Genomic DNA, 20561 nt, shown 5'->3' on the forward strand with positions numbered 1-20561 from the left:
GATCCCAACTACGGTGATATCGTGCGAGCTTGATGTTTTCGCACTCAAAAATTTAACTATGCCATTGTCCTTGGTCAAAAACCATTGGTCTTGAAATTTTGGCAGCAAGACAAAATCGGCGGTCACATGTAGACCGACACCATTTGCCTTCAACATCGGATACTGTGGAGCTGGCGGGGTAGCAACCAGATCAAGGCTCATTAGATCGCTTGATCTGTTTGCAATTTGCTCCACACATTTCGTGCCCGCTCGGACCCAGCGTGGAAAATTTTGCAAAAAGTTTTCTGTTGCGTAGGCCGAAAAATCGTCGAGCGCTCCAAATTTTTCAACATCTTTATAAATGTGAACGAGAAGGTGGATGTTGCTTGTTAAATATTTTCGACCGTAGACTTGGCCGAAATTCTTCACAAATATGCGAAGGTAGTCTCGAGCACGGAGCCACAAGTGCTGATGAAATTTGGTCGAAAAAATTGTCACAGCACTAAAGTAGAGCAGGAAGTGACCATAGGCGATTGGATCAACCAGGTCCTTCAGAACCACAACTGATGCATAATGTAGATAGCTACGCCACTCGGTAGCTTTCCAAAAGGCGTGATATCTGAGAAGCCGAAATGATCGATGGATCTCAGTAGGAAGCTTTGTCTGCATTAAAAATTTAGACGCAGCTTCCATTTGGAGAGGTGTCCACTTTTTATTACGGGGAAATTTACCGAACATAAATCCCCGTTGCATAAAACGTGTACACCCCTCGTCACACAGGTGTTCACGCTCCGACGTGGGAGCGTTATCGACTAAATCAAAATTATCTAATTCTTCCAAAGGTGTACGCCACTCCTGATGATGGTTCAATATTACTCTACCACGAAACCCTTCGTCCGTACGAAGGGGAGCATCGACGGAATCAAAAATAATTTTTTTTCCCTCTTCACACCACTCGCCATGGCAAGTGCACTTTAAACAACTGTCGTATCCGTTGTGGTTCGTCGTTGCTAAAAATAAAATATATATTGTATTTAGCTAAATTGTTTACGATAATGTTATTTACTTCCTTACCTAATATGAACGCTCGAGCCGGTGTATCAGCGATAAAATTGCGTACCCGAAACTGCAACGTTTTATCGCCCATGGTCAAGCCTCCTCGCTGAATGATATTAAAATCATTCACTAGCGGCCGCAAAAATTCTTCCACACTTGCCGGCTTTGTATGGCCACTATATGCGGCCACCAACATGAGTGGAAGCTTAGGCAAGTCTACCGCTTTCACCAGAATAGGCCAAACCTGGGTCGGCCCACCCTTATGAAGCGGTAGCCCGTCGACCGATACGTCTAACTTGAAAGGATCGTCTCGGGGTTCGATGTTTCTATAAATAATAATATAAAGGATTTTTTGTAGCAATTGAAACATAACTAAAAACATAACATACTTACTGAAAATACTTGGTCAGGACTGGCGATAATCCTCCGTACCAAAAGTCACCTCCCCCGATTTTATAAATGCTGCCAGCAGCACGGGGAGGTGTTCGCACCAAAGTCCGGCTATCTTTTGGAAGAGTGGCATCTACCTTCTTCCGTAGGATCGCCAGTAGCATATTGACCACCGAACGGGGGAGCTGACTCTTAATTGCAAAGAATCTAAGACAATCCAACAAACTTAGATGGTCAAAGATCTCATAAGAGTCATTCTCATCGGAAGCGCCGTGATAAAAATCGTCGCTGTCCTCCCCGTTCGGATAATGTTCCCCGTGGTCGAAATCATCATCATCATTCGCGACGTTTTCAGCATTTGTTCCGGCAGTGCTTGATGTCGTAGCTTGGCCTTGCGGCACTTCCGGGACCGTTTCGTCATCCGAAAAGTCTTTATTGGGAAGATAATTTATAATCAACAGTATAATTAAATAAAAGGCATGTAAAACAATTACAACGTTTCTTTCGAACTTGTTAAATTCGGATTTTGTTAATAAGGCAACAAATCACTTGCTGTGTGTACATATTTTTTAAAAATTTATTTATTCGAATTATAGTACGAATATAGTTTATATGATGAACGCTGTATTATCGAATATTTGTTTTCTGCTTTCCGATCCGACATTTGAATTGTTGATTAGGTGTTTCCCGTCGCCACACTACAATGGCTACCTGCAATAATAGGAACGGACCAATTTTTGCCCGATTGACCAGTGCAACAAATAATGTATTTGATCATGATCGCACGGTTTTTAATTTACACTTGGATGGTTGTCAACCGCAATGATTTGTTAAAGGCTTTTTAGAATTTATGGTATGAGAAGCAGGATAGTCAGTTCTGGTTTCGTACGGATAGTCAAGAATCGATTCACGTCCGGTCTTGTGGCATTTGCCATGGTGAACCTGTGGAAACCTTATCCGTTTTGCCAGTCTGAACCACTTTTCTTACCCTGCGCTACTGCTCTTAGCCACTTGTCTATGCCTTTTTTATCTTTTTTTTTGTGCAACACAATTAGCCCTGCCCTGCTTATAGGATGCTCGGCTCATACGGTCCTTAAACCCATGACCGGCATGTTGATAGGTCGTGCTCTTGACGACTAGCGGCAACATTAAATGAATAATGTTTTTTCAAAACTAATTTTTGTTTTGAAACACTTCTTCATATTTTACTTGACGTCTGCGACCTGCGCGGTCATGCTGGACTATTTAAGCTGTTGATACATAATTAGTACCACGCAGCCGGATGGTCAGTCCGGCTACGGAAGGACGGTCCATACGTGGCTTGAACCCATGAGGGGCATGTTGTTAAGTCGAGCGAATTGACGACTGTACCACTGGACCGCCCTTTTGAAACACATTTTTACACATTCACTGAACACTTAACACATTTACCACACTGAACACCGACATTGAAGGCAATTGTATGACGATTATAAATACAAAATATAATGTAATTGATTCGCATTTTTTTTCTCATTCCGTTTTTCACACCGCGGCTTTTTGACACACGCACATAGATCCCGAGTATGATAATAATTTTTTTTTCTTGCACCGTTTCGCACATAGATATTTTTATTTTAGTGCCCTTAAATCAATGAACATTATTCTTCTTCTTCTTCTTTTGAAACAACAACCGCTGCTGGTCAAGGCCTAGCTGTACCCACTTAGTGAAGTGGGCTTCTTGACTTTCAGTGACTTATTGTTACCATAGCAGGATAGTCAGTCCTACGTATGGGGGCACGGTCTATTCGGGGCTTGAACCCATGACGGGCATGTTGTTAAGTTGTATGAGTTGACGACTGTACCATCAGACCGGCTCGACCGCTTTTGTATCGAAATTTTTTTCACCGAATTATACTGCACTTTTTATATAATGTTCAATATTATAAGCATATCATGTTATGACAAATAACCACTCACTTGCTTTTTTACTTACCCATGTTTGGCAGCGGGACAAACCCATCGTTTGCCTCTTGGAGAGCTTCCTGGTACGAGAGTTCAATCTCGTCCATCATTTTACGGCACTTTGCATAAAAATGCCCATTCTTGCTGCAATTTTGTGACATTTTAACACTTTGCTAACACACTTGACTTAAACACTTGAAAAAACTTGCACTTGGCACTTGATACACCACACAGAATGACAAAAAACTTTACAGCAGAAACGTAGCACCACTACAATCCAAAATATACCTACCTCACACATACATTCTCATGGCTAAAACGTTGGCGCGTGCTCGTTTGGATGAGATTTTTTTCATAGCACTCTTTTTTCATCTTCGCTGTTTCTCTCGTTCGCTTCGGCCAAGCAAAAAAAACTCGATTTTGCTCCTCGTCTGATTTGGAGAGCGCACGAGGGGGTTTCGGCTTCAACTTCCAACAACAACAACCACACGAGGAGGCTCGGGGACACTCATCAGGGGAAAATCGCTCAAATTAGAGCGAGAGACAGATAGAAAAAGTGAAAGGTCAATATAAAATCTTCGGCTTTTGACTGTTGGGTTTCTTCCAAAAGTCCTGGTCGTTCTTTTTGTTGAGAACCTCGTTCGTTCGTGCACTTTACCGAACTGTTCGAACGGTGCGATTCTCGTTCATTTTACACATGCCTATACAACACCATAGCCTCACCAAGTGCCGTATGTCAAATGCATCTGGCCATTTTGCCCCAAGCGTAACTGCCCATTTTGCCCCACGTGAAGCATTTTTGCATTTTGCATGTGTGTGTGTGTGTGTAGTAGTGTAGTAGAAAGAGAGTGTGCTTTTTAATGTGTATTAGCAAGTGCGCGGGTTTGTGTCTGAAAAACATAGCTTGCCATGATGTCATATTGCGTTGAAATTATTCTTATTAAGTGTGTTATCATGTGAAACATTGTGCGTTTACACTTGGATAAAAACTAAAGTTTGCATCGACAGCAGCGCTTGTTCCTCGGACGAAAACGCAGGTGTGCTGTTTCATGAATGTGAATGCGACACCGGTGCGAAATGGACACGCGCACAATAGCAATGAACTCGGCATTCCCTCACAGGTGTTTCTCCAGTGCACGCCATTGAAAGGCCTTCGTGCATCTCTGCGTTGCACGTTGTGTGCGAATGGTAAACTTTGTGCGTGCATTGAGCTGGCGCGCAGTTATTCTTTTCAATGGGCGTTTTGTTTCATGAGCGCGGCAGTATTCTTTTCTCGATTTTGAAGGGAAGACGCTTACTCGCGTACTCGTTGATAGTTTTTATCCATGCGATGTTTTCGCTGCTCCAAAACGATGTAATTCATCGCGTATAGAAGTAGAACGCAGGCAGAGCACGGGATCAGCCGTGTCCAAGTTTTTAACCAGCGCGTTCTTGACGGTCCAAGCAAGCAATTATAGTAACAATGGGTCGAGGTAAACGTTGTACCGATCATCAGCGCCATATGTAAAAGCGAATGGCTGCTGCTGGCATTAAGCGCAAAAGGATCAGGTTCGTAATGGAACGATCGCGCACTTTTGTGGCAAACGCGCTTTGGACAACCGAAACGTGCTTCGACAACTGAAACGCGCTTGGACAACCGAAACGCGCAAGTCAACCGGTCGTCCTCAGAAGACCACGGCGAAAGAAGACCGTAACATTGTTAATATATCGAAAACACACTGATCGCGAGGGCGGTGGTCCTGCTTATCACATCAAAAACCTAACCCAAAAAACAAAAAAACTACTTACAAATCTATCCGAAACGACCTACTTGTGAAACAAACACACACATCAATACACATTCAAACATACATCCACACACAAACATACACATGCACACACACACATACACACACACACACACACACACACACACACACACAAACACACATACTCACACATACACACACACACAAACACAAGCACATACAAACCACACATAAACTTGGCCCAACGGGTGCACGGTGCGTTAAAAAACCAATGCCCTATTTTTCTGTCCGATACTGTACCCATTTTGCCCCGCATGCCCATTTTGCTCCGCTTTCCCCTACGTCTTATCAACGACGTAAGAATTGCACTTCAATCAATCATTTTGATTTTGAATCCTTTGTAAAATAATTGTTATGAGTGCTTATATTATTTATCACCCTTAGTTTAAGCCTATTGTGCGGTCCGTGGCAACTTTGTGAAGGTTAAAATAAATAGTGAATTATTGTGACTATTTTTAAAGAGGATACAAAATTACTCTATGTTTCGGGACTTAAACGCGCGAGAAAAGGACGCATCTTCCGCGGTCGGTCCTTTAATAGTTTCTCTTATTTATCTATTTCGCCTGTTATCAACGCAAACGCAAATAGCGCCCCCTAATGTAGATGTAATTTTTTGCTTTTATGAGAGATAAATCAAGGTTACATAATAACAAGCTATAGAAATGTGTATATTAAGTTAGTATTTTATTATAAAGACTAATTTAGATACAGGCAACGGAAAAATGGCCCTCAACACCATTATATATGAAGCAAAACGCCAACCCAATAGTTTGAAAACTCTTGCGGTAATTACATCGTGATTCGTTGTCGTAATATTTGTTGTTCAATCGTTTCACACATACTAATATGTTGTCCAGCACATCAATTGCATAAGAGAGCTTCGCGTCGACCAGGGAAAATATTTTGCAAACGGATAAAGCGCATTATAGCTGGTCTGGCCCTATCTGCATAAAGTCGGCTAACTGCGGCATACTCGGAAAGATCTTTATAAAAGGAGGCCGACAATTGTTATCAGGAAAAACAACAGCTATAGAACTAAGAGCTCGTCGGACTACCTAGCACGCATCGAATAAGAGCGGTTGAAGGGGGAGAACAACAACCATTTCCAAAGATAAAAGGATAGGTAAAGATATCAATGGACCGTGACGTGCAACCGATTTTCCAACACACTAGAAGACCATCAATAGCACTTTTGACGAAAATCGAAGAGAAAATCCAAGCTATGGGGGGAAATCAATTAGTCACCCTAAAAACAACGAGCGGGATATTTTATCATGGTGTGTGTAAAAACCTAGAGTTAAGCGGAGAATCGGTGTGAAATATACGGAGGCGAGAGCGCGTTTTGGTTTCGACACAGTTTTGGCACTAACACAGTTACACATGTGGAAATGTGTGCGTTTATTTTCGGCCAGCTCGCTCAGTTTGATCTGTTCGCAGCGCTGTGCTGATGTCGGTGTCTCGCTTGTACTGCTGTACCGAAAGTTCCTCTGTGTGCTCTCGTTCTTGCTACCACATGAAATCGTCAGTGCAGCTCAAGGATCGGCAGCGAGCCGCCTCACGTGTGTCAGCTTAAGTCCTGGACGATTGATGTTATGATTTTGTAAAGTGTTCAAGTGTTCAAGTGTTGTGCGAATTCAAATGAAGCTGCGCGAATGATTCGTAATGCATGTTATATACATCGCGCAGCTTCATTTCTTACCTTTTTTACAGTAATCAACGTGTACAAAAGGATCTACGCAGATATTCGGCAACTTCAACGTTTGCATCGATGGAGCGATCGATTTTATTTTAGTTTGATATTGTGTATGTAAATGTGTGAAATCGTGTAAAGTTATGTAAATGTTTCAATAAAGTGATGAAAAAAAAATCTACGCGTGTTTGTTTTTTTTTTGTTTAGCTTTAGATAACAAAAAAATACGCAGCAAGTGTGAGCGATCGCTGAACGAAAGAAACGCACACAGCGCAACACGAAAGAAACAAACACAAGCACACGAAAGGATGCTCGCGCATGGGCGCGAGCATTGAGAGAGCGCACCGTGTATTTTATATGGGAGCGGGAGAAAACCACGGTACCGATTCTCTCCCCTTTTTTTAAGCCTACGAAATCTTCCATCGGCTTGATTCTAGGTTTTTACGCACACCATGATAAAAATTACCCGCTCTTTGTCCGTAGGGCACTGAAAGCCAAGCCCACAAGTGGTACAGGCAGGCCTTGGCCGACAACGGTTGTTGAGCCAAAGAAGAAGAAAAAGAAGAAGGAGGGTGTGAATGGATGTCGCCGATGGTTCCAATCATTAAGGACAATGGTTAATTACGCCTATTCGTAAATATGCGCCGAGCATAACCCTACAAACAACGAGCGGGATATTTTATCATGGTGTGTGTAAAAACCTAGAGTTAAGCGGAGAATCGGTGTAAAATACACAGAGGCGAGAGCATGTTTTGGTTTCGACACAGTTTTAGCACTAACACAGTTACACATGTGGAAATGTGTGCGTTCAGTTTCGGCCAGCTCGCTCAGTTTGATCTGCTCGCAGCGCTGTGCTGATGTCGGTGTCTCGCTTGCACTGCTGCACCGAAAGTTCCGCTGTGTGCTCTCGTTCTTGCTACCACACGAAATCGTCAGTACAGCTCAAGGATCGGCAGCGAGCGGCCGCACGTGCGTCAACCTAAGTCCTGGACGATTGATGTTATGATTTTGTAAAGTGTTCAAGTGTTAAAGTGTTGTGCGAATTGAAATGAAGCTGCGCGAATGATTCGTAATGCATGTTATGTACATCGCGCAGCTTCATTTTGTACCTTTTTTACAGTAATCAACGTGTACAAAAGGATCTACGCAGATATTCGGCCACTTCAACGTTTGCATCGATGGAGCGATCGATTTTATTTTAGTTTGATATTGTGTATGTAAATGTGTGAAATCGTGTAAAGTTAAAATGTAAATGTTTCAATAAAGTGATGAAAAAAAATCTACGCTTGTTTGTTTTTTTGTTTAGCTTTAGATAACAAAAAAATGCGCAGCAAGTGTGAGCGATCGCTGAACGAAAGAAACGCACACAGCGCAACACGAAAGAAACAAACACAAGCACACGAAAGGATGCTCGCGCATGGGCGCGAGCATTGAGAGAGCGCACCGTGTATTTTATATGGGAGCGGGAGAGAACCGTGGTACCCGTTCCCGCCCCCTTTTTTAAGCCTTGGAAATCTTCCATCGGCTTGACTCTAGGTTTTTACGCACACCATGATAAAAATTACCCGCTCTTTGTCCGTAGGGAACACTACAATGAGGGAATGGCATTTAATGCCAATGATTGAAGATTGTTTACCGCGGCTAAAATAATTAGTCGTTTGGACATAAAGTAGGCTTTCCATCTAATTGAACTACACGACATTCATTACTCATATAGGATTGCTCCGGTACAAACGGTAAATGTTTGAAATTGGTTTTCCGGAAGTTTTCCAACACATAATGGAATTTTCGCAATATTTACTAAAAAGGTTGTTGACTACATATATGATACATTGATCTATGCGGATTCAGAAAAAAATACACGACAAGGTGTTAGAAGATGTAATGCGCGTATTGGACGAGAAAGAAATTCTGCTTAATCAAGACAAATGTCTGTTTAGGGTCCTAGTTTTTTTTTTTTTGGATCATTCCAAAGTATTACACCGGGCCTAGGAAAAGCAGAAGCCGTAAATAAATTTCGGGCACCTTTCTCAACGGAAACAAAATCGAAGTTTCCTTGATACAATCGCATACCTCAGCAAATTCCTACCTAATTTAGTCACCATAACAGCACCGTTGCGCCAGTTGACCCATAAAAAGGTACCGTAAGCCATTACAAGTAATATTCAAACCCGATTCAAGATCATGCGCACGAATCAAACGATGGTTACTTAGACTACAATCGTTCAAATTCATAATTAAGCATCGGAAAGGGAATATTACGGACCCATTATCTCGATTGTTGTCTGACAAGCAAAAATACTTTTTTGACGAAGAGAGAAAAATTTTAGTTGGCGCAATGATGCAGTCAGCAGCGATTGATATACATAAATTTGACGAAGTAGTGAAAAGGACGAAGAACTGGAAAAATTAAAAAAAAAAGTTTACTAACAAATGTCAGAGTAGAACCAGGCATACAAGCCAATGCACCCTTTAAGGATGATCTGGGAACAATAGGAGAAATGTTAGGCAGGGGAAACAAACTGATTGTGCCAATAACACTTCGATTCCGAATATTGGAACTAGCGCACCAAGGACATCCGGGAGCATCAGTTATGAAACAACGCTCAAGAAAAAGGGTATGGAGACCAGGCATGCCAGAAGTCAGAACCAATGGTAGGATGTTCACTACCTTTGAGGCCATGGGTAGACGTAGTTTTAGACTTCTTATGTCATGTGGAACACATCTATTAGTGGCGATTGGTTACTTCAGCCGGTATAAGAAAATTGAAATTATGAACAGAATACCATCGAAGGAGACAGTGGGAAGGTTGGGAAAAATAAGAACACGTTAACGCTATCCAACAACAATCACTCTTGATAATACTAAGCAATTGGTAGGAAAAGACTTGGCTGGTTTGGTTTAGTCGAACGTCAAAAAAAATTATACTGAAAAAGAGCAGCTTAACGGCAAGATTGGCAGAAGGATCTTAATGAATACCTTATGATGTACTTCACCACTTCTCATTCCACGACAGAGAAGACCCCAACGGATTTAATGTTTAGCAGAGCCATAAGATCGAAAATTCAATCAGTGGAAAATATAGAAACATGGATTGCACGAGAAGAAATTATAGATCAAGACAATTCAAAGAAATGAAAAATAAGGAACATAAAGAACAAAAAAGGAATGCTATGTAATCTTTGACAACTGAGGGTGACACGGTACTGGCAAACAATCTGATTCCCAACAACAAAACCCAAACGACATTTGAATTAAACCAATTTCTAGGAGTGGAAAAAAATGGTGCCAAATCTATAAAAGAAAAATAGCTCACTTAAAAAAGACAGAGGGAAAGATAAACACGCAGGAAACAGGCAAAGAAACACAAAGTGTCAAAGACCCAGAAGGGACCGAAGATAGAAATGAGTTGGAGAGGAATCGAGAACAACGTACAAGAAAAACCCCCACAATACCAGAGGATTTCATAGTAGGGTGAAGGAATATAATATGGAAACGATAAGAAATAATTAATTAGAATAGTCAATTAAAGGAATATGGGTAGAACATGAACAAATAAATAAAACGTATAAAAACAAATGATGTGGTAATAACAATATCGAGCAGCACGACTATTCCGGATCGGATTGACTCGTACCGATTGGATACCAATCCGAACCGATCGGGCGGCTTTATTAAGGAGGATAACGAACAAGAATATTCATGTATGGAAGCCATCGATAGCGGACGCGACCTACGGTACCACAAAATCTATTAGAGCACATCTGCACCCCTGCAAATTGCACCACAATTGGTACACTTACCCTATATAGTGTGAAACTCTGTATAAACTTTGAACAATTTATGTGGCAAATCAATACAATTTGCTAAAAGAACTGTCCAATTTAGAAAACCGATTACAATGTACTTTCTCTTATTTAATACCTTTCCAATTAGAAACCCCTTTCTTATTTGGAAATGTTGTACAGTCCATTAATTGTTAGTACAGGCGGTCCCCGAGATACACGGTTAATGGGGACCGCAAACGGCCGCAAAATACCGCGTATCTCGAATTTCCGCGTAAGTCGAATCTCGTGATTTCCTGCAAAAATATCACAAATTTTCGTGTAATTTTGCAAGTAGGAGGCGGTTTTAGTCACTTTATGAATTATTTGATATGATTCTGACTGAATATAACTGTTTTAAACCTTTTGAAATAGTTTTTAACATTCGATCAAAACGGAAATTATTTGACAATTTGAAATTGATGTGTCAAATCAGTACTATTTGCTCAAAGAATTGTCAAATTTAGAAAACCGCGTATCTCCGAATCCGCGTATAAGAGGTACCGTGTATCTCGGGGACCGCCTGTACAGGCGTCCCCCGAGTTACGACCCCCTCGAGTTACGACGATTCGCAGATACGACGATTTTGATTTTGACAGTTAAAAGTTGTCATTGACAAGAAATTGATATATTTTTTTGAATATCTGGGCTGATAACCGTTATACACACATTTCCAAAGATCCCACAACTACCCTATCTTTAATACAGGCGGTCCCCGAGATACACGGTACCTCTTATACGCGGATTCGGAGATACGCGGTTTTCTAAATTTAACAATTCTTTGAGCAAATTGTACTGATTTGACACATCAATTTTAAATTGCCAAATAATTTCCGTTTTAATCGAATGTTAAAAACTATTTCAAATGGTTTAAAACTGTTATATTCAGTCAGAATCATATCAACTAATTCATAAAGTAACTATAACCTCCCCCTACTTGCAAAATTACACGAACATTACTAATATTTTAGCTGGAAACCACGAGATTCGACTTACGCGGTATTTTGTGGCCGTTTTCGGTCCCCATTAACCGTGTATCTCGGGGACCGCCTGTATCTATATTGTGTACGGTTTTTAAAATATAATTATTATATTATCAAGCATTATTTTAAATAAAATACACGATATCATAAATTTCAACTCTTCAACTTCGGTTATAAACTTAATATTCATAAATATTCAGCATACGACTTTTTCGACTTACGCCTTGCTTTGGGACATTTTTTCGGTCCCAAATACAGTCGTATCTCGGGGGACACCTGTACATTTTTGTACCTCTAATTTGGAAACACTCTGAAATCTGTACCCCGCTTATCAGTGTATGGTGTTGCATGGTCATTGAATGATGTATGCTGCAATCTGCAATCGTATTCGCAGTTTCCTGTAGCAACAGTCAAGGCTGCATACTGAATGTTCCTTCTCTTTCAAGTTTACAGAGTTTTCATAGCCAATTCGATATTGTTTCGTCGTGAATAGTTTTCGAATAAAGTTTCCTTTTCTTTCTTTGATTTTTGCTGCTAATATTTACCGAAGCCGTTGTAATAAATTGCTGATGAAAAGAGGGAAAAAGCCTTTTTGCCCTCTATTTATCAATTTAAGATCGATAGAGATGTGTACATAAATAATCGACCGTGCGCGGATGTGATCCGATCCGCAGTTCAAATCTGCAAGATTCGCGTAGCTGCTAGAACAGATATTTTAAACTTGTTATTGGTTTTCATCACGTCTGACTTTGGCATCATACAGGGTTTTCCAAGCCACTTCAATGTTGAAACTGAAAATTTCAACCACGTTAAACGAAAGCTGATGGCTGCACGGGTGATTTTAAGTCTGAAAAGCCAGTTCAATACAAAAAGTTTTGTTTTCAAAATCGTTATACGGACGTCACACGAAGCGTAAACTTTGGCGTAAACTGGATTTCAGCCATACAACCCTGAAATCTTTTGACAGGAAGTTTACGCTCTCCCATACAAATCAAGCGTAAACTTTTTGAGTTTACGCCTCGTGTGACGTCCGTATTACACTATTTTTCAATATCGGTATAACCGTATTAATACACGATGCGCAATCTCAGATTGCGCATATATTCGTTTTATCAAAACATAAGTCATTTCGCGTAGCCAACCCTGAGCTTTAAACGTCATTTCCATACATTTTCAGATTGCGCCAAGATTGCGCATAAATTTTCAAGATTATATGTCCGAGGTATATAAATTTTTTTTGACAGATAAATATATCAAACCGACCCGTTTGACAGATAAATATATGCGCAATCTGAGATTGCGCATCGTCTATTGCTACGGTAAGCCATTTCAATCTGTCAGTTTGGCGGGCTCTCGCCACAGTGGGGTAGAAGGAAATAAAATACGTCAAAATGTTCAACAATTTATATATTGATTTTCAATGTGCAGCATTTGTATTTTCTAATGCAAATACAATTTTAAAATTTACTGTAAACTGTTAATATTATTGTTGATAAGATGATTGCTAAACTATATTTGTTGTGACTAGTGTATTAACAAAATGCATAATGATGTAAAATTTGTCCATGTCATAATATTTGCTCATTGTTATGATTTTTCCCGGCATATCAAAACATCGTATCCATAAAGTGCGCCTTTTTTCACATGGTTGCCATTCCGAAGTGTTGAGGGAGCTTGTGTGGAGCAATATAATTACTATTTGGTTTCATTAAAACATATTAAAAATGGAAGAGTTACCGATTGAAATCAACAACAATAATGAGAGAAGTGACACTCTAGATACTACTGCAACTCAAGAACAATCATCTTTAATAATGCAGACGCAGAAAAAAACTAAATTTTAGACAACAAGTAACGCTGATCGCGAAAGAGTTATTAATGCGCATCAAAAAGGGTGTAGCCCAGCAATAATAGCGCAGACTTTAAATATCAACGTGTCGACGGTATACAGCATTATCAAAAAAATCAAAAATACTTATCAAGTCGAGGCGTCAAAACGAGGAGGTCAGCATGAAAAAAAAATTCGTATAGAAATAAGTAACAAAATTAGGGAATGGATTGATGAAGATGCTACAATATCTTTAAAAAAAAAATTCACAAAAAGTGCTGGAGAATTTCAACCTTCGAGTGAGTAAACCAACGATTGCTCGGGAAATCAAACATTTCCATTACTCACTTAAACGGATTCAAAAAATACCTGAGCGTCGAAACAATCTGAACACTATACAGGTACGAAAAGAGCACGCGACAAGTTTTTATGCTCTTCCCGGTCAAATATCAGACACAAATATAATATTTATTGACGAAGTGGGATTTTGCATTAGTATGCGTGCTAGTCGAGGTAGATCGGCATTAGGAAAGCCAGCAGTAACAGTGGTCCCGCAAATTCGAACGAAAGACATTTCGGTTTTTTGTGCAATGAATAGAAGAGGAATATTGCATTACGTGACAAAAGAGAGAGCAATTAACCGAGAATCCTTTTTGCAGTTTATTATCGATCTGAAAGCAAAATCAGCAGAAACCCTTACAGGAAACCTGATTTTTGTGATGGACAATGTCGCCTTTCACAAGTGTGTAGAGGTGAAACAGGCTCTTGAAGATGGAGGAGATGAAGTTCGTTATTTACTACCTTACTCCCCATTTTTAAATCCTATCGAAAATCTTTTCAGTAAATGGAAAGAAATAACTAAGCGTGCCAACGCAAATTGTGATGTAGAATTGTTGGAGGCCATAGAAGGAGGTGCTTCGTTGGTGACAGCAAGTGACTGTGAAGCATATGTACGGCATATGTGGTCGTATATTCCCCGATGCATGAATGAGGAGATTTATTAAAGTTTATTGTTGTGTTAATTAAAAACGAATTAAACAGCTATGATGTTTGCAATAAGTTTGCGACATACGACTCTTTCGACTAACGTCTTGCTTTGGGACATTTTTTCGGTCCCAAATACAGTCGTATCTCGGGGGACACCTGAACTCGGTATTTTCTAAGGTTTTATTGTTTTGGAACCTTAAAGCGATCAAAGAATTGTTTGGGTGCAGTTTTTGAAATAAAAAGAAAAATTCAGAAATGATGCCATTGAACAAATGTCGTATCATTTTCATAGCCTTATACCAACGACACACGAAAGGTAAACTCGATAAGTTGGATTTGTATGGGACAGATTGAACTTCCCATGAAGAGATTATTGAGTTGTATGGCTAAAATCCAGTTTATTCCAAAGTTTGCGCTTAGTGTGACGGCCGTATTACGGTGCATACGTCAAATGGGTACAATTTACTAGTGTTGGGAGAATTCCTAGAAAAATTCGATCGGATCGGATCCCGTTTGTAGGATTTGATTCCCTTAAAGATTCGTTTGCGATTGGGATTTGATTGCAATTCGATTGGGATAGGGATTATTTTGCGATTTGATTGGGATTGAGATTAGTTTGGGATTCGTTTGGGATACGATTGCGATTCTGATTGGGATGGGAATTGCGAATGCGATTGGGATTGGGATTCATTTGGGATTATGATTGGGATTGCGATTCGATTGGGATTGGGATTGTGATTCGGTTGGGAATCGGATTGCGATTCGGTAGGGAATCGGATAGCGATTGGGAATAGGATTGAAATTAGAGGTTGTCCCCGTAATACCGCGTCAAAATATAAGGGCATATGATGTGACTCGAGTGCTTGAGAAAAAGTATCAAAAATGCTCATTTTCTATTATGATCCGTGTTTGATAACTCGATTTGTCTCTGGTTTGATATATCTAACTGAACGAAGGTCATTTGCATTACCTGACAAACGGAACCCGTTTTAAGTAAAACAGCTTTAGCTCTACTTAATACAAATATTTAAACCAGAAGAATTGCATGTAATTACATTCAAAAGGGATTTTGTGGTATTTTTTTACTTAAAAAGGGTGGGCTAGCTAAATGCACAGAAATTAGATAAACATAACGAAAGCGCTGGTTTGCATGACATTGCCAAAAACATTAAAAGAACAATGATACGCCACACGAATACATTATTATAAATTGGTACGATACTTCCTGCGTTTCGCGTTGCAGTTTGTTTTGACAAACAAAGCCATTTCAGATCAATTTGGTAGCAATAGCTGGCATCGCGAAAGAAATGGTTTAAAATTAACAGTCGTTAAAAATTAACCAGAGTCGTTAAAAATTGCTAGAATTTGGCATCGTGAACGCATTGAGTTCATTTGTTAATTTTAACGACTGGTCCTATGCCGCCGTTAAACAAACGACTGTCAAGAGCGTATGCGATACAAATTAACAGTCGTTTAATTATACTGCTCGAATTTTTTCCCCGTGTTTGCCTATATGGTATATCGAGCAGTCGTTAACTGTTTTGACAATCGTTTAATTTAACAGGAATGAACAACAAATGAACTCAGTTAAACCAAAATGTACTTTAAACGACTGTTAAAATGTGTTCATTTATTCGCGATGCCGGCTAATGTCTCGAGTCAACAAAAGAAGACTCTAACAAGCTTGTGTAATACCGATTTTGATTCAGTTCGGGTAGCGCGGTTTTGTTGGATACTTTTCCGTTTGAATCAGATAATCGACACTACCCAAATAGCCAGCTCGTACTTTATAGCTGATTTAGGGCTGTTTAACGAAAAATCGTTCCGATGTCGTACTTTGTGGCTGATTAAGAGATAGACGGTACTTTGCGGAACTATGGAGCTTTTTAACAGGCACATGGTACTCTTTGGAACTTTGCGGCTGATTAGCACTATGTGTAGGGCTCATGATGGAACTTTCAGGCTTGTTAAGAACGTGTACCGAACTTGGTGGAACTTCATAGCTTTTCAATGCATGACATCGGTACAAGGTGGGTCTTGTCAAAATGTCAAAGACAGACGCCGGTAATCATCTCATTGCTGCTGTACAAGTTAGATTAGTTCTTTGAAGAAGGGATTTTGAAGGAAGTGATTGTGAATTGTCAGTAAATTGTGATACGTTTCATGTAATTTATGAATATTAAGGATTTAAAAATATACACATGTACACAAACAAAACAAATCCTGTTGTTTATTTCATCGATGACGCTTGCTTGAAAATAAAACGCAAAGAAAAATAATCCCCGGCACCGTAGCTTATGGAAGCTGCTTAGGCGCTATTTAGAAGGAGCGCCTGGAACTTTGATGCTGTTTATCTACTGCAAAAGGCGAATTAGAGCAGCGATCTTTAGCGTGCCAAAATGAGCTGCTTAAGCAATTCTGGCTATTTGGGTATAGTCGACATATAGCAAAAGTTCGTGTAATGTAGCATTTAATGGGAAGTAATAGTCAGAAAATAAATTATTTGATTTGATATCGAATTAAGGTCCACGTATCTCAGAGACTACTTGTACTAATTATGATGTAAGTACAGTAGAACGTCGATTATCCGGGCACCTCGGGACCGGACGGTTGCCGGTTAATCGATTTGCACGGATCATCGTCCAAAAATTGTCAAATTCATATAAAAATTGTAAGATTCACTAGTTTTATGATTAATTCACATTGAAATAATCGAACAATCGTTAGTAGAATATTATTTTAATCAATGACTATAGGTTTAACAACTGTTCATAAACAAAAATGAATTTCGAAAATACCACTAGACACTACAGAGCTGCACAAAAAATTGATTGCCCACGTGACTATCGCTGCAAATTTTCGCCGTATGTTTGAATAGCTGTCACATTTATGCCCACGGTTAAGCCGCCCAACGGTTACTCCGCCCCCGGATAATCGACGTTCTACTGTACCAAAAAGTAAAATATTTACGTAAAACAAAATGACCCATTATTTCAGCTGTAACTAACCCCCCCGCCCCCGTCCCCCCACGATGCAAACTTGAAAAAAATGCTAGACCACATTGGGCTTGGGTTTCAAAGTTTCCAATCCCAACCAGAACTGGGATTCGAATATACGAAGCTCTTCTGAGATTCTTTTTTCCTAGCACTACAATTTAACGCAACAATTGAAAAATGTAAAATGAATTGCGGTTATAACAATCGTTAGAAGTCACTGAACACTAAACACTAAACAAATTTTCTACGCGAATGGTTACATTTCCTCATAAATAATTGTATAACATTAATTTTTTAACTGAAAAACTTATCATTCGAGTTGTGCGAAACTCCCAGTTACGCGAATGTCCCTGGAAGGCATCATTCGGGTAACTCGGGAAAAAAGTAGTTCAAGTACCAACCACCAATACCAGTTGGTGGTACTCTTGGAACGCATCACATAAAGTCTACCACTACTGTCTGTTAACCGGAGCCAGTTTGCAATTTCCTTTCGTATGCTTGCGCGTCCTGCCGATAAAAATTGACGATTCTGTCAATTGTTTCAATGTGCTGTTTGTCATGGACGTAAAATACGTACGGATTGACGACGCACGTAACACTTACCATTGTGGAATACGGCAAAACATGATTCGAAAAGGAGGTAGAGTTTTTTTGGCAGACATTTTTGTCGACGTTCCGAAGACTGCTCTGTGGGCTGTGGCTCATCACCATTTCGAGATGTCGCTCCTCTCGTTGCTTCTCTTCCGATAAGAAAAGACGTAGCAGTGAACAAGAGGCTGGGTCTTGGTGTAATTTCTTGCGGCTAGATGAAATCGATAAAGAATTTTTGATATTGTCACTGTCCGCGATCAATAAGAGATGTCTCACTCTACCTAGATCCGGAAGCGTCAGTTTGTAGTTCTTGTTAATGCTTTGCACAAAGGGCTCATAGTCTGTATCGAAGGTGACCATCGGTTCGACAATTTCGCATTTGAACAGCTTTAACGGTTCTGATTCGAGAAATGTTTTCACCTCCTCGCCAAACGTCTACCAGGAGCGATCAATTCGAGTGGGCGGATCGCGATGGAATTGCTTCGACAGTGCGTATAATTCTTCTGGTCGATCTTTGCTTCGCTTTGGCTTTATCATACTGGTATCCCCATTATACAGCTTAATTCTTTGACCGCTGGCCTGACGTCACAGTTTTTCGAGTGAGCACGTAGCGCACGGCAAAAGAGCGATGCGAACAACAATTTCTCGTGCGACTGTACTCACACTTTTGTTTCATTGCCATAAGCGGAGTAACACATGTCATTCTCGTTCTTTCTTTCCTACCTCATTCGTTGTCAAGAGAATCACTGAGCGTTTGATACAAAGCTAGATATCGCGCCGCTTTAAGTCTTAAGTGATGATTAAATGCATGGACAAATGGTTTGCTTACCTGTTCATGACACACTTCGGTGTACGTTAAAGAATTAAGCTGCGATGAAGCTCAAGTTCGTGTAATAAACGAAACAACGGGTTTCTATCGATCCAATCTTGTAATAGTCATCAATATCCCCAGAAAAGGCATATACATTCACCAACTATTCCATAATACAGGCAAATTGAAGGTTAAGGTTTAGGTTAAGTAAACACTTATTCGACAACACGATCATCAACATAACCGTTCAAATAGACATAGAGCAACAACGTCGCGCGCTATGACTTCTCGCGCAACAAAAAGAAGCTCAATTTTGCGAACAGAGCTAATCGTCTCGCTTCACATTTCTGCTTCATCCGAAATCCGAAACGAATGACAGGAGGGGATTCGATTGTGATACGTAGTTTTTTACGCACACTACGACACATCAACCAAAACAGCCATTGCAAGGACCGTAAAGATATCAGGTCAAGTTATAAGCCCGTTTTGACAGCTAGGTGGAAGAAGAATTGACGAAGAAAACTGACAGTTAGTTTTCCGCTTTTGGCGAACGCTTCAAGTTCTCGAAGGAAAATTTCCATTTTAAATCACGGACTGTGTTCTAATAAACTAAAATATTCACCCAAATTGATCTCCACCAAATATTGACCATGCAAAACGTAAATAATCCATCAATACATATACAAGCGGAAAACCATCTGTCAAAATCGGAGCCCAGGGGGGGGATCGCCAAAAGCGCTATAACTACACCTCATTATACATTCCACCTTGAGCCATTGGAATTCACACGCATACATCAACAAATGATCGAATCCCCTCCTGTCATTTCGTTTTCATTTTTCTACCAAGGATACTGTACCAAGGATAATGTATTTAGAAGACATCTGGGGAGACATCTGTCACTCTCTGCATACAAAATACAATACTCCGCACCAGCCCTCCACGATTTCAATACCATAGCCACTGGAACAGTTATGTCATGTCGAGAAATGTCATTTTGCTCTGAACAACTTTACCTTGTCATTTTAAAACACCTTGGGATATACCCACCTGTATAATAAACCCACTTTGAAGCCCGTGGCAGCGTTCATTCGATACAAGGTGGATTAAAAATATCAGGTCGTGGATTAGGGCCTTTGGGGGGTCGCCATAGTTGAGGGCAAGGTGTTATAAATGACAAGGTGAAGTTGTTCAGAGCAAAATGACATTTCTCGACTCGACATTTTTCTTCCGGGGCTCCGGTATAAAAATCGGGGAGGGTTGGTGCGGGGTAATGAAATGTGTATGCAGAGAATGACAGATGTCCCCCACAATGTCGCCCAGCAAAAGCGATAAAAATCAACCTTCTAAATACATTATCCTTGGTTGAGGGACTTTACGTCATTTTTGAACCGTTACCGTAGCAATAGACCAAGGATAATGTATTTAGAAGGTTGATTTTTATCGCTTTTGCTGGGCGACATTGTGGGGGACATCTGTCATTCTCTGCATACACATTTCATTACCCCGCACCAACCCTCCCCGATTTTTATACCGGAGCCCCGGAAGAAAAATGTCGAGTCGAGAAATGTCATTTTGCTCTGAACAACTTCACCTTGTCATTTATAACACCTTGCCCTCAACTATGGCGACCCCCCAAAGGCCCTAATCCACGACCTGATATTTTTAATCCA

At 40.2% G+C, this 20561-nt stretch overlaps 1 protein-coding gene and 1 long non-coding RNA gene across 2 annotated transcripts; both read right to left on the minus strand.

Moving 5' to 3' along the window:
* Positions 1-925: 925 nt before the first annotated feature.
* LOC120961276 (uncharacterized) lies at positions 926-3972 on the minus strand. Its single transcript, XM_049606220.1, has 3 exons — positions 3401-3972; positions 1429-1855; positions 926-1361 (listed from the first exon to the last, which is right to left on the minus strand). Exons 1-3 carry the CDS (start codon positions 3528-3530, stop codon positions 926-928), a joined length of 993 nt encoding a protein of 330 aa, XP_049462177.1. The 5' UTR covers positions 3531-3972.
* A 13492-nt stretch (positions 3973-17464) lies between these two features.
* Positions 17465-19090, minus strand: LOC120950291 (uncharacterized). Its single transcript, XR_005751113.2, has 3 exons — positions 18359-19090; positions 18090-18288; positions 17465-17993 (listed from the first exon to the last, which is right to left on the minus strand). It is a non-coding gene; the product is annotated as an uncharacterized LOC120950291 (long non-coding RNA).
* Between the last annotated feature and the right edge of the window lie 1471 nt (positions 19091-20561).

Source organism: Anopheles coluzzii, chromosome 2 (genome assembly GCF_943734685.1).
Source record: "Anopheles coluzzii chromosome 2, AcolN3, whole genome shotgun sequence".
Classification (NCBI taxonomy): domain Eukaryota; kingdom Metazoa; phylum Arthropoda; class Insecta; order Diptera; family Culicidae; genus Anopheles; species Anopheles coluzzii.

Coding starts and splice junctions, on each gene's coding strand:
- LOC120961276 (XM_049606220.1), bottom strand. CDS start 3,530: ATGTCACAAAATTGCAGCAAGAATGGGCATTTTTATGCAAAGTGCCGT. Junction 1,856..3,400: donor TGTCCCGCTGCCAAACATGG/GTAAGTAAAAAA, acceptor TTCCCAATAAAG/ACTTTTCGGATGACGAAACG. Junction 1,362..1,428: donor GTCCTGACCAAGTATTTTCA/GTAAGTATGTTA, acceptor TATTATTTATAG/AAACATCGAACCCCGAGACG.